General features: G+C 57.2%; 1 protein-coding gene across 3 annotated transcripts in view; it reads left to right on the plus strand.

The window, feature by feature from the left end:
* CCDC102A (coiled-coil domain containing 102A) overlaps positions 1 to 12,928 on the plus strand; it is a 53,337-nt gene that overhangs the window by 12,980 nt on the left and 27,429 nt on the right. For all 3 annotated transcript variants that reach the window (XM_044987160.1, XM_044987159.1, XM_044987161.1), the window contains one exon: positions 9,664 to 10,695. In XM_044987160.1, the coding sequence (XP_044843095.1) occupies positions 10,099 to 10,695 (597 nt within the window). In that variant the 5' untranslated portion in view covers positions 9,664 to 10,098. The remainder of the gene's footprint in view (positions 1 to 9,663; positions 10,696 to 12,928) is intronic.

Here is a 12,928-nt window from a genome sequence, read left to right on the forward strand (position 1 = left end):
CGTGCTGTCTGGCTGCTCGTGGCACTGTCCTTTCATGTGGGCAAAACTCCTTGGAAATGGGCAGATCTGCAACTAATTAGTGTGAGTTGCGGGTAGCTCGCTTCCCCCTCCGCGCAGGGATGGAGCCCAGCGCCAGCCAGACTGCCCGCCCTCCTCCCCCAGCCCCACGCCGGCTTTAGCGATGGGATTAACGGCTCTCGTGGAAACGCTGGGAGAGCGCCCTCTGCCCCAAGTCGAGTATCAAGGAGGAAACTATGTTGTGGTTTTGGGCTTTGGTCCACTGCAGAACCATTCCAAGAGAGGCTTCCAATGGGCTTCCTTCCCCCTCCCCTACATTCATCCCCTTATACACACGTGTCCCTGTCCCACACACACACACACATCTTCTGCCTTTCTCCCCAGGCTTGTATGTTGGCACTGCAGCACAACAGAGAAGCTGCCCCATTCCAGGGCTTTCCATCTCATCCCTTTGTGTTATTTCCGCAACCATGAGCGCTAGACCCTTTCTCTCTCTTTTATAAATAGAAAGCTGAGATTCCCGTTGACTCCAGGAGCTGGGGCTTTAAAAATTCCCTGAGCATTGGCAACAGCAATGTGTCCTGCCAGGGGACATTGTGAATTATTGCTATTTATTATGGTCATGCCTGCAGGCTTCAAGCAGGGATCCAGGTCGCATTGTACTAGGCCCTTTCCCGACACATAATGAAGAGAGTCCCTGCCCCAAACAGCTTCCAATCTAAATAGGTCCTGACTCTACAAGGAGTGTTAATTTCCAGCTGTGAAGTGAAGCTTGCAGGTGTTAGAACATCTGGCTTGCTCTCTGTTGTGGAAATCCCAGCTCCTCTGATGGTCCCACTAACCTTTGCCGTAGCCTCTCTGTAGTAGCTACAGCTTGTTCCAACATGCCCGTCTCTATTCCTTGTCCGCCGAGCCAAAAAGTGGTTCACTGCCTACCATACGGCACTGGCAGATTTCCCAGAGAGAGTCGCTTTCTTCTGGCACTGAACAAGGAGCTCTGTTTAGAATCAAGAAAATTGTGTTGGGGAGATATTCAGCAGCCCCAATGGAAGATAGGTGCCTAATTCCCATTTCCTTTCAATAGGAACAAGGTGCCTAACTACCTTTGGCAATCGTCCCCATTGTCCCTAAAGCTCTGCTGTCTCCCAGTCTCAGCTTCACCACAGAGCTTCTACCTTGAACCTTCACCAGCTCCCTCTCCTGCCTGGCTTCCTCCTGGAGGACTCGTCTTCTCTCGTCAGCCATGCAAAGCATGGTCACTTGCGTGCCTTCGTGAGACAGGCTGCGTTGTCTGGGGGCAGGGGAGATACAGCTGTGGCCGAGATTCACGAGACTTGCGGTCTTTTCCTGACCCTGCCACCAACTCCCTGCCTCCCCCTGGGCCCATTTTTTGGACTTTCTGTGTCTCAGTTCCCCCCACTGTGCAATCAGGAGAATATGCCACAGACACACGTGTTTACCTCCTGCGCCCTCCATTCTCTGAGAACAGTCCTAACCATTCGTCTACCGCACATGCTGGTCCCTTCCTAGGGCGTTACCCCTCAGTGCAAACTCCCATGTGCTGCTGGCTTGTTGGAGTCAGTTAGCGAGCTGCATGTTTGTGCTGACGCAGGGCAGGAAACGGGATGTTTTGATTTAAACCCCGTGTCCTCTCCCTGCACAAGCTGCACGGTATCTTCACGTCACCCTCAGCTGTCATTTTCCCCCTTCTGTGCCTCTCTTTCCTCCCCATTACGATGGGGATAATAATGCCCAGTGCAGCAGGGGGTGGGGAAGCTTGGTTCATTATCGTCTGTACTGGGCTTTGAGCTCCTCGGCGGTGGGGGAATGGGGCTGTACATGTTTCCAAGATCATTATTTCCTGCTCCATCATCAATCGCAGAGCAGGCCCCAGGAGACCGAAATCCTGGGTTCTCTTCCTAGTTTGGGGTGTGTGTGACGCTCTTGGCCAACATTCTGCGAGATGCACTCAGATGCTGCAGGGACAGGTGCTGTATGAAAGGATGTGAACATAGCCCCTGGCTCTGCCACTCACCTGCTGTGTCGTCCTGGGCCAATCATCCTCACCCTCTGCTTCCCCAGCTGTAGAACAGGGATAATGATGCAGCATCGGCTTGTGCGAGCTGCCTGGGCAACACCAAGGATGGTGGGGCAATCCGGAGGTCCGATAATCAAGGAGCACTAGGCAGATAATCTCCCTAGACCTCGTGGGGCTTGGTAACCTTAGCTGTCCTGCAGGGGATGTGCAGAGCACTTTGAGATCCTTGGATGAAAAGCCTGGAGCCGGGCAATGTACCTGTTATAAATAAGGAAAAGCCTTATCCTTGTGCCCCTGCCCTTTGGGCTTTGATCCCGTTCTCCCAGGCGGAGCAGGACAGGACCTTTGGGGAGAAGCTGAGCAGAGAACCCGCACGCTCATTGCACAAGTCAGACACGAGGGCAGAGTCAGTATGGGGAGAGTTGCTGTGTGAATGGTCAGATGCCCAGGTTTAATGGGGTGGTGAAAGCGGGGGTCAGAGGTTGGGAGAGTTTATCTGGGTTTGTTCTTTGGACAAAGGCAGACAGTGCTGTGACAGCTGTTCTCGAGAGCTGGGGAGACGGAGGAGTTAATGAATTAATTAGTAACTTACTGGAGCGGCAGTGTTTGAAAGGAGTGAGAAGAGGAGAGGGGGCAGGCTGGGGCAGAGCTCCTGCAGGTAAGTTGGGGGTTCCTCTCCCTGGGCGAGGCCCTGTGGCCAGCATTTGGCGTGTCCTGCGGCTGTCTCACCCCTCAAACAGCTCACCAGGCCCCGGCCCGGGAGCAGCTCTGCAGTATGGGCAGCGTGGGCACAGCCAGACACTCTGCAGGGGAGTGCTGCCTGCTCTGTCTAGGGATGGCAGAGATCATAGGGCCTGCTGGGGGCAGCAAGGGGGAGAGGTGGAGACAGATGAACCTTTGACTGCTCTGACCGTCACTGTATAACCGCCAGCTAGAACCGCGTGGGGCAGGTCAGCGAGAGCCTGGTTTGTAAGTGCCTGGTGAGGGATCCACGCTGGAGCACCGGGATCCACGCTGGAGCACCAGTATCCAGCCGCTGCAAGCGAGAGTCTCCATCCCCGGGCTGCTAGTGCCAGGATTCGCACTCAGCCCCCGAGCACAGGAAGAGCCGCACTCCCAGGCTCTAGTGTCTGGATCCATGCTCCCAGCATCTGAGCGTAGATCCACTCCTCCGAGCCTCTGAACCCGCGGGCTAGTAAGCCCAGATTGGCTCCCCTCGGCATTCCCCACGTGAGCCCCCTGGGGAGCGGTGTTCTCTGCTCTGGGGAGGTCCCTGGCTTTGATGTTCCTCAGGCACATTCCTGTTAGGGAGAATATTGCTTCGGTTTTTACTGTGATTGTCTCAGCAGCCATCTGCTGCCACCTCCACACTCTGAATGAGGCCTATTCAGTATTACCTCCAGTGATTTATGCCCCCAGACTTAACAAGCGTACCTTTCCCTAGCAGCCCCGCCCATGGCATCCTGGGGGCGGTGGGAGAGACTGAGCGGGGGGCAGGGTGAAAGCCACATAGAAGAGCCTGGTTCAGCTGAACTCTGTAAAAACTTTATGGCCAAAGCGTGAGCAAAGAGATGGTGAAGGTGGAAGGGGGCTGAGATGCCATGGTGATGGGGCAGTATGAAGAACAGATGAAGAGGAAGAGAGAGAGGAATAGAGGGGGAAGAGCAAACTGGGGAGAAAGGGAGGTAAAGGAAAGCCGATGCTGAGGAAAGCCGATGGTCGTTACTCCTCTGGCGCCGTAACTGGGTGCTGCAGGCAAGGGAGCCCAGGCCATTGGTGCAGACCCTCAGCTGGTGTGAACCTACTGACCTCACTTCCCTCTGTAGACTTCACTGGGGCCAATCCAATGTACACGGGCTGAGGATCTGCCCTTGCGGTGGAGGCGTGAAGCTGAGCGTGGGAGAAGGAGACGCCGGGAGCAGCGAGGAGAGGGGCGCGGCTGGAGGCTCGAGAGGGGGAGGTTACAAAGGGGGACCTGAGAGCGGAGACCTGAAGCCTTTCCAAGGCGCAGAGCTTGTCCTGCGTGAGGAAGGGAAGCCAGTGCAGAGATTCCCTGGGCTGACCTGGGGAGAGCGGATCTGGTCAGCGGTGGTTTGGACAGATCACAGGGAGCAAGGGGCTAGAACAGGAGCGAGCTCATGTCGAGGAAAGGCCATGGATGCCCACCGCAGTCAATGGCAGGATTCCCACTGACTCTGTTGGGACCAGGATTTGGCCCAGAAAATGCTGTAGGACAAGCTGAGAGCGTATGCACAGCCGGCCGCCTGTGAGCAGAGGGACCCTAGCTGACGGAGCCGGGCTGCGAAGCTCTGACTCGGCCTGGCCTCGTGGTGCTGCAGCAGTAGCCTGTGCAGCGAGCTGTGGGGAGGGATGAGGAGCCAGGGACTCGGCAGCAAACTCCAGCGTGTTGGTCTCCGGGCCTGGCTGTAAATGCAAAGCAGGATTCCTGAGGGCAGCAGGAAGCAGCTGTGGTTTTCTCAGCCCTGGGAAGCAGGGGGTGAGGAGCCAGTGGAAGTGGCTTCAGGGATCAAAGAGAGGTCATGTGCCAGGAGCTGTGGCCAAGAGAAACGGTGGCGATTGTCTCTGGCTGGCTAGGAGGCTGGAACCGTTCCTTGGTTCTGTGTCTGGCACCTGGAGACTGGGCTCCGGTCACGTGCTCTGCCTGGGCCTGTGCCTTGAAGCCAGCGAGTGGCTAAAGCTAGCACAGAGCGTCGCTGCCCACATGCTAGGCACTGTCCTGCCTCAAGCACGTAGACCAGTGCTCTGACCTGCTCTGGCTCTTGGCTTCTGGGTGGCACCAGGTGTTGGCTCTGACCTGGAGAGCGCTCACAGGCTTAGGTCTCCCTCCTTGAGAGGCTGCCCGTTACCCCAGCACGCTGAGGTCAGCGGGGGTGCCGACACTAGGACGGGGTTCTCTACGAAGCCCCCCTCCCCTGCTTCCTGTCTGGAAGAGCCCGGTCCTGGGGGGTCTCTGGGTCAGAAAGTGCAGTCCAGGGAGGGCAAGCAGCTTCCTCTGCTCCCTTCAGTTGCCCTTAGGGGGTGTGAGGTTGCTGCTGGATTTCCTCGATGGCATTTGTAATTGGGGACGGTGGGGCTGGAGAATAAGGGAGGCTTCCCTGGGGGCTTGAGAGAGCTACATAAATACTACGTCTCTCTCAATGCCCGGGCGGGGGAGCCTGGATCCCTCCCCACCCCCTGGCTGGCACAGACGCTTGCTCCCGGCTCTCCTCAGTCAGGGGGATGGTTGTGCTGAACTGGGGCTTGGGGGGGCGGTGGTGGTAGTTAAGGGAAGGGCAGAGCATGTGGCCCTGGGGGCTCTGAGGACTCTGCTCCCTATAAAGGGTGGGCCAGGGCTGCGGTGCTGTGGAGATGGAGCTCTCCGGCCTAAAGACACTGATGGGGCAGAACTAGGCATTGCTGACTAGTGACTTCCTTGAGGTCCCATCCTGTTCCATTTGGCTGGCACATTTGTGGGGAGGACACAGAAAAGGCAGCAAATATGGCTGCTGGGTGGCATCCTCAGGGCTTGGCCAAGGGCTCAGTGGGACGGGTGGCCATCCCACCCGGCTCGGGGTTTGCTGGGGAGTTGCACAGGGTGGAGAACTGGGCGTGAGGAAGGGCAGGTTTGCGCAGTGGCTGTGCCTCCCATGAGGAATCTGGGTGGTGGAGCCATGAGGAGAGACCCCCAGTTCTCTGGAGCAGGCTGCTGGGTCACCAGCTCTTCAGTGGGTGACATGGGTGGAGCAGTCCTGGTGGGGCTGGGGACGACCAGGCCGAGCAGGGGTGGGGCCCACTGACTGTTGTAGTGGGAATTTGTATCCTTGTTTCCCTTTGCAGCATGCTCACAACGCCACTGCTATCCCCATCACTTACCCCTAGGTTTGCACTGCAGAAATGGCCCCTCAGGCACGTGAGGATGCACTGCATGGGAGCCGTTGCTCAGCACACTGGGGTCTGCCTGTGAAGAAGCCACCTGACTCCCCATCGCAGCAGGACGCCCCCTAAGGAGACACCACTGCACAACTCTGTGGTGGGACAAACTTGTGATCACGATAGGTGTGATCACGATTCCTGCCACCCTGCACCGGCACTGAATAGTGCTGGGATGGGATGTTTTATGGCCTCTCGGCCCTCTGAAGCCATGAGCTTTTCAAACTTGGACCCGGGCAGCTACCAGAGATGGGGAGCAGGAACCTTGATATAACATCTCGTTGAACGGGGGCAGGCCCATTGCAGTGTCCGTGCTGGGAGCGAGCCCCAATCCTGCTGTGGGACAGTTGGCGCTAAGAGCTCCCGTCCCTGAGGCGACAGCACTACCTCTCCAGGGCATGTTACAACCCCACCCCCAGGTAGGGTGACCAGACAGCAAGTGTGAAAAATCGAGGTGGGGTGGGGGGTAATAGGCGCCTATATAAGACAAAGCCCCAAATATCAGGACCGTCCCTATAAAATCGGGACATCTGGTCACCCTACGCCCTTGGAAAAAGGTTGCTTTCAGCAGTGGCCTGGTTACAGTGAAACAGAGCAATGCTGGCCTAGGGCTGAGGTCAGCTTGGAGCGGGGAAGAGGGAGGGAAGGCAAGAGAGTTCATGATCAAAGCACCTTCCCCTGCCCGCTTCACTCGTGCAAGGTGAACCACTTCCTTCCACACCAGGGCAGGGCAGATCCTGGCATGTGGCTGGAGTGAGGCTTCCAAACTGGCCGTGAATCCAGCCTCCCTCCCCGACTCCCATTTCCAAAGGCCCCTCAATTCTCTGTCCCCCTTCCCCATCACACATGGGTGCACGCCCCGGTCCTGGGGCCCAGCCACATTTAGGACCCTGTGTGTGTGTGTGTATCTCCGCTTGGTGAGGGCCCCCTGCAGGGCCGTCCCTAGCCATTTGGGTGCCCTAGGCAGCCCCTGCGTGCCCCCCCCCCACAGTCTGGGAGGCCGGAGCTGTAGGGAGGAGCCACTTTTGGGGGCTGCACAGGCCCAGAGTGGCCTGGGGGATTAGTGGGGCCAGGAGCAGCCTGCTCTGCTTCCCTCACCCCGGCCGTGTCGCTGGGGGAAGGGGGCTTGGGGGAAGGGATCTCTTCCCCCCGTACTCACCGGCAGCGGCAGGAAGCGGAGCAGCCTGACCCCAGCCCACTCTGCTCCGCCAGCTCCCAGCCGCGTTGCTCCACTTCCCGCTGCCGGTGAGTGGGGGGGGGGAGAACCTTTCCCTAACCCCCCACCCCAATGACACGGCTGGGGCGAGGGAAGTGGAGCGGGCTGGGGGGCAAGTGCAGCTGGGAGCTGGCGGAGTAGAGCTGGTGGGGCCGGGCTGCTCTGCTTCCCGCTGCTGCCAGTAAGTGCGGGGTTGCTGGGGGAAGAGGTGGAATGGGGGCAGAGCGGGGGGGAGGGTAAGAGGTGGGGCGGAGGGAGTTGTCCGGGGCCCCGCACCCCCCCAGGGACAGCCCTGGCCCTTGCAGTGGGTGCAGCCCGTGCAGGGGCCGGCCAGGGGATAGGGCTGGTGCTGCGTCTGCCTAAGGATGGCCCTGGCCCCCTGTAGCAATCAGCTTTCCAGAATGTGAGCTGACGCTTTCACCCCCAGAAGGGCTAGGCTACCCCAACCCTCCAGAGACACGTCCCAGCCAAGCAGCTGCAGCCCACCTTGCCTTACAGAGCCAGCTCTCTGTCCCTGCCAGCAGAGATGCTGCGCGGCTGCCTCTAATGACAGGCTCTTGGCAGGCTCGCTCGCCGCAATTGGCACCTTGGCGTTGCCAATTCCTCCTGTACGTGTGTGTGCTTCTCTCACTCGCTCCATTTATATCCCTCTGCATTTGCTCACCCCGCTCGCTGGGCTGCTTCCTGTGAGTGTGCTGAGAATCCTTCCCCCAAGCACCGCTTTCTCTGCGCCCCCCGGAGCCTGATCCAGCTCCCGCCCTGGGCCCCTAGGCCTGGCTGCACAGTGGAATGCAGTACGACTCCGCTTGAACACATGTGCCGCTGGATGCGCTGCGAAGGCATTTCCAAGAAACCCCGAGCTGCGGCAGATGGGTGCAGACTGCGAGATTCCAGCTAGGGCCAGAAAAGGGGACGGTGCAGAAAAGACACCTCGTTAGGCAGCAGCTGAACAAAAAAGGCCAAGAGGTGACTTGATGGTGGTCTATAAAAATCTGTGATATTAGGGAGCAGATAAAGGCAAAACAAGATCCAGCGGCTGGAACAGGGACAAATTCGAATTGGAAATAAGATGCAATGTAATTAGCCGCTGGGAGAGCTCGCCAAGGGATGGGGTACATGCTCCATCAACTGAGTCTTTTAATCAAGATGGGATGCTTTTTGACAAGGCACGATCTAGCTTAACCACAAGCTGCTGGAGAGAAGAATAATTCCCTCCATTGCCGGAATCGCTGGGGGAAATTCTCTGGCCTGTGTAATGCAGGAGGTCAGACTAGAATAGATCATCAAAATGGTCCCTTCCCGTCTTGAAATCTATGACTGATCAGCTCTCTTTGTGTCTACTCTATTGGCATAACACAGTTTTAGTCGTCTTAGCCTGGGAAGGTGAGTAAGGTTCTGTTCTGGTTTGCACATCAGTAGAATTGCAGGCTCAGTTCTGACTGGAGAATCTTTTCCCTTGGTAGTGGAAGGGGTAGAAAGGTTGTAGTTGGATTTCTAGATTCCAGGCAGAGTGGGCAGGGCTGGCACGTTTTAGCTTGTACTCTGGAAATTCCTGAGAGCGCAAATGTTAATACTGTCACGTTGTCCTGTATAGAAGCATCGGGCGAAGAGCCTTCAGGGGTCAGCTAGTCCAGCCCCAGTGCTGAGGCAACAGAGTTTACCTAGACCATGGTAGCATCCCTATGGAAATTGCTGCCTGAGACCTTTGGGGTGAAAAGAGTGAGACACAACCAAATTCCATCCCATAATAGAACCCCAGGAAAGTTTAGATCAACACATTCACAAGGGGGCTCCCAATTTTGGGGGCTGCTTTTCGGAGTCCAGCTGGAGACACCTGGGAGCTGGTTTTCAGAGGAGCTGAGTCCCCACAACTCCCACTGGCTTCCACCAGAGTTGAGGTTGCTCAGCACCTCCTAGCAGTGACGCCCGAGCTATCTCGTTTTGCGTATCCAAATTTAGTGGCCGCTTGAAAATGTGACCAAGATTTTCAACCATGACCAGCAATCAGGGATGCCCAGTTTGAGACGCCTGAAAGGGGCATGATTTCAGAAAGCGCCGAGCACCCGCCCTCTGGAAATCAGCCCCCTTTCAAGATGTCTCAAGTTGGGCCTCCAAAAACCTGAGGCCACCAGAATCACTGGTTACTTTTGGCCTGGGGCCTTAGTGAACGAACCAGTGACTACTTGCTGTCAATAGCTGCAGTATTTCCCAGTGTCAACTACAGAAGCAGCAGAGCACCAGTATGTCCCTTCCCAGTTGTCCTCTCTCCCAGGATGCCCAGTTTGGTGCTCGGTGGCCTCCTGCCCTTCCCCTTGACAGGCTCCCCTTCATTCAGTCCAAAGCCGTGCACTGGGGTGTTGCTACCGGAGCTTGAGGTGTGAGATGAGAAGTGCAGAGTCCTGGGTTGGGTTGAGGAACAAGCAGCTGTTCGTACGTCTCATCTTTCTCCTCCTCCTTTCAGGGCTCCAGGATCATCTCGTCGCCTGAGAAACTAGCCCAGCAAGAAAAGCGTCTCCCACGCACGAAAGCAAGAGCATGACGGGCCTCTGCCACCAGCTGTCTCCCAGCGAGGAGGTAGCAGGCCGTTTCCCTTCCGCTGGGGTGCCGTCGGCTGTGCCTCTCAGGGGCTAGGCAGCAGAGGCTGGATCATGTCTGCCCTTCTTTGTCTGAGGCACCTTTTGGAGGGGGTCTGGCTGCTCAGCCCATCATGCCTGGCCTGTTTCTGACCTGGGATAGATAGGGCTCCCCTTGATCTAACGCTGTAACTGCTCCCTGTTGTATGTCTGTGCACAGCGAGTCTGGGTCCAGCATTCCCCATTGCTTGCCGAGTGGCGGTAGATGACAGAGAACTTGCTGTAACCCAAAATCTGACAGGTGGACTTGCCCCTAGGCCGCCATGAGTCAAAGCACCAGCTCTCGCCTGGCAGACTCACCTCAGCTCTCCAGGACCAGCCTCCTCAACATCCTCGGCAGCCCCCAGCCCGAGACGATGAGCCTGCCGGACTCCATGCCCCCCACCCCGAAGAGTGGCACGCCCTCGCCGGGGCCGTCCCAGCTCCCCCTGGGAGCCGTGTGTCTGGACGGGGACTGGGAGAGCCGGGAGGAGCTCCGGCTGCGGGAGCTGGAGGAGGCCCGGGCCCGAGCGGCCCAGATGGAGAAGACCATGCGCTGGTGGTCGGACTGCACCGCCAACTGGCGGGAGAAGTGGAGCAAGGTCCGGGCGGAGCGCAACAAGGCCCGGGAGGAGGTGCGCCAGCTGCGGCAGAAGCTGGAGACTCTGACCAAGGAGCTGACCAGCCTCAAGCGGGAGCGGCAGGAGGTGCTGAACGAGAACGAGCAGCTTGGCAAGGAGGTGGCGCGGCTGAAAGGGGAGGGCGAGGAGGAGCAGGAGAAGGAACTGGACAACAGGGTGGCCTCGGAGAAGGAGAACGAGGGCTCCCAGGAGCAGGAACCCGTGCGGGATGTGGGCTCGGATAAGCTGAGTAAAAATAAGGTGAGGGGGGAGAAGGGGACAGGTTTCCATCACCCCCAACACATGCACGGCACCTTTTGTGTGCAAATCGATGCACCTGCAGGTAGACACTACATGATCCAGTGGACAAAGCCCTGGTTCCCAGGCCAGTGCCCTGTTCCAGGCTCAGCCCCTGGCCAGCTGGGTGATCTTGGACAAGTCAGTTCCCCACTCCATGCCTTGGTTTCCCCATCTATGACTAGGAGGGTCCATATGATCAGCCTGTGGATAAAGCACCCTGAGATCTGTGGACAGAGCTGTGTACAAGCTTTGCCTTGCCAGCGATGGGGGTGTGGAACAGCATCACCAGTCAGTTAACCAGACCCTTCTCCTTGGCTCCTAACCTCTCCCGAACAGCTTCCACAGGCCTTGGGAGTGACATTCGCTCTCAGAACAGGGCATGGGTTTTTTCAAAGCAGGCTAGACTCAGACGCGCCCTGGTGGTTCTGTCCCATTTCCCCTCTGTCTTCCCCTTGCTCAGCCCGATGCTAGGACCTTCTCCCTGGCTAGCTGAGGGGCTCTGGGGTGGGACCAGCAGGGATTTTACAATCTGTAACATTTCCAGTCGAGGAGCAGGTCGAGGAGCAGCTGAGATTCTCCTCTCGACCCAGATGGCCAGAGAGACCAAATTCAGGATCCTCACTGGCTGGGGATTAGCCTGAGTCCACTCACGTGCGGTGAGGAAATCTGTTTTGGGCTAGTCTCCTAGTGATTGTACCCGGAGCCTGCTCCAGGTTCGTCTGCACCAAGGCAGGTGTACCGAGCATTTTCCATAACACCTGGCACTGTGATGTCTCAGCCCTGAAATATAAAGCCCATTCCAGGTGGAGATAGAAGGCCAGAGGCAAGGCTGTGCCCCGAGTCCCTTCCGAAATGAGCAAGAACTTCACTCTGGGTTCTCCTCCTGCCAGGGCAGGGGCTGTATCCTGAGCCCGTGGGGGCGGGGGGACAGACACCTGATCCAGACTATTCCCCTTCATCCTCATAACCCGCTGGCCACAAGGGAGGCCTCTCCCAGCTGGAGGCTGACGCAAACGGACACCGTGTCTGAGATCTGGAAAGGCAGCCAGGGGACTGGAGTTTTGTGCCTCTGCAAAACAGATTCTGGTTGTTCCTCTCTTCCACCCTTGGGCCAACATTTGGAAGCTATTTATAGTGGTATCTGGGGGGGGGAAACAAAGTTGTTACCACTCCACTGAAACGCACTCAATGGGGATTGTTTCCTGCAGGAGCAGAGTGAAAAATAATAGATATTTTGCTCAAGAAAATTAATAGGGATTGTCCCTCTTCAAAGGGCCAGCTGGCCTGTAGCAAAAGAAATGCACTTGCATGGCGCTGTGAATTAGACGCAAAGGCCTGTTTGAATGGATCATTGAGCTGATGATTGTACAGGTGCAAAACTCAGAACATTCAACGATACAGTTGCTGTGGGAACTGTATCGTTGAAACTTGCCATGGTGTTTCCCCCTCTGGTTCTATATGGGGTGGGTGTTCATTTGAATGCCTTTCTAGATCTGAGTAATGTGACAGTTGCAGAGGTTGTGGCGACCATAACTTCGAATCACCCGGCACCTGGGTATGGAAAATCTCAAGCATGACATGCGGTTAATGAAGATTTTTGCATTTAATTTCCTTATGTTCAAACAGTGTGAAGCCAATATGTTGATTGGACTCTGTACAGTCAAACAGTGCAGAATGCCTAAAATCCATTTTTGGGGAATGTGGCCCAGTGCAGTGGTTTTCAAACTGTGGGTCGCGACCCAGTACTGGGTCATGGAAGGGACTGGGTTGCGGCAGCTCTGGTCAGCCCCATGACTGGGCCATTAAAAGTCCCATTGACGGTGCTGCCCAGCTAAGGCAGGCTAGTCCCTACCTGTTCTGACACTGTGCTGCGCCCCGGAAGTGGCCAGAAGCAGGTCCGGCTCCTAGGCAGAGGGGCCACAGGGCTCCGTGCGCTGCCCCCCGCTCCGAGCACCGACTCTGCACTCCCTTTGGCTGGTTCCCGGCCAATGGTAGCTGGGGGCAGTGCCTGCGGGTGAGAGCTGTGCATAGCCGCTTGTGTGCCTTCGCCTAGGAGCCAGACCTGCTGCTGGCCACTTCCAGGGCACAGCCCAGGCCGTGGTGCCAGGATAGGCAGGAAGCCTGCCTCTGCACCCTGGCTGCGCCGCTGACCGGGAGCTGCCAGAGGTAACCCTGTGCCCCAATCCCCAGCCCT

The sequence above is a fragment of the Mauremys mutica genome, chromosome 14 (assembly GCF_020497125.1).
Source record: "Mauremys mutica isolate MM-2020 ecotype Southern chromosome 14, ASM2049712v1, whole genome shotgun sequence".
NCBI lineage: Eukaryota > Metazoa > Chordata > Testudines > Geoemydidae > Mauremys > Mauremys mutica.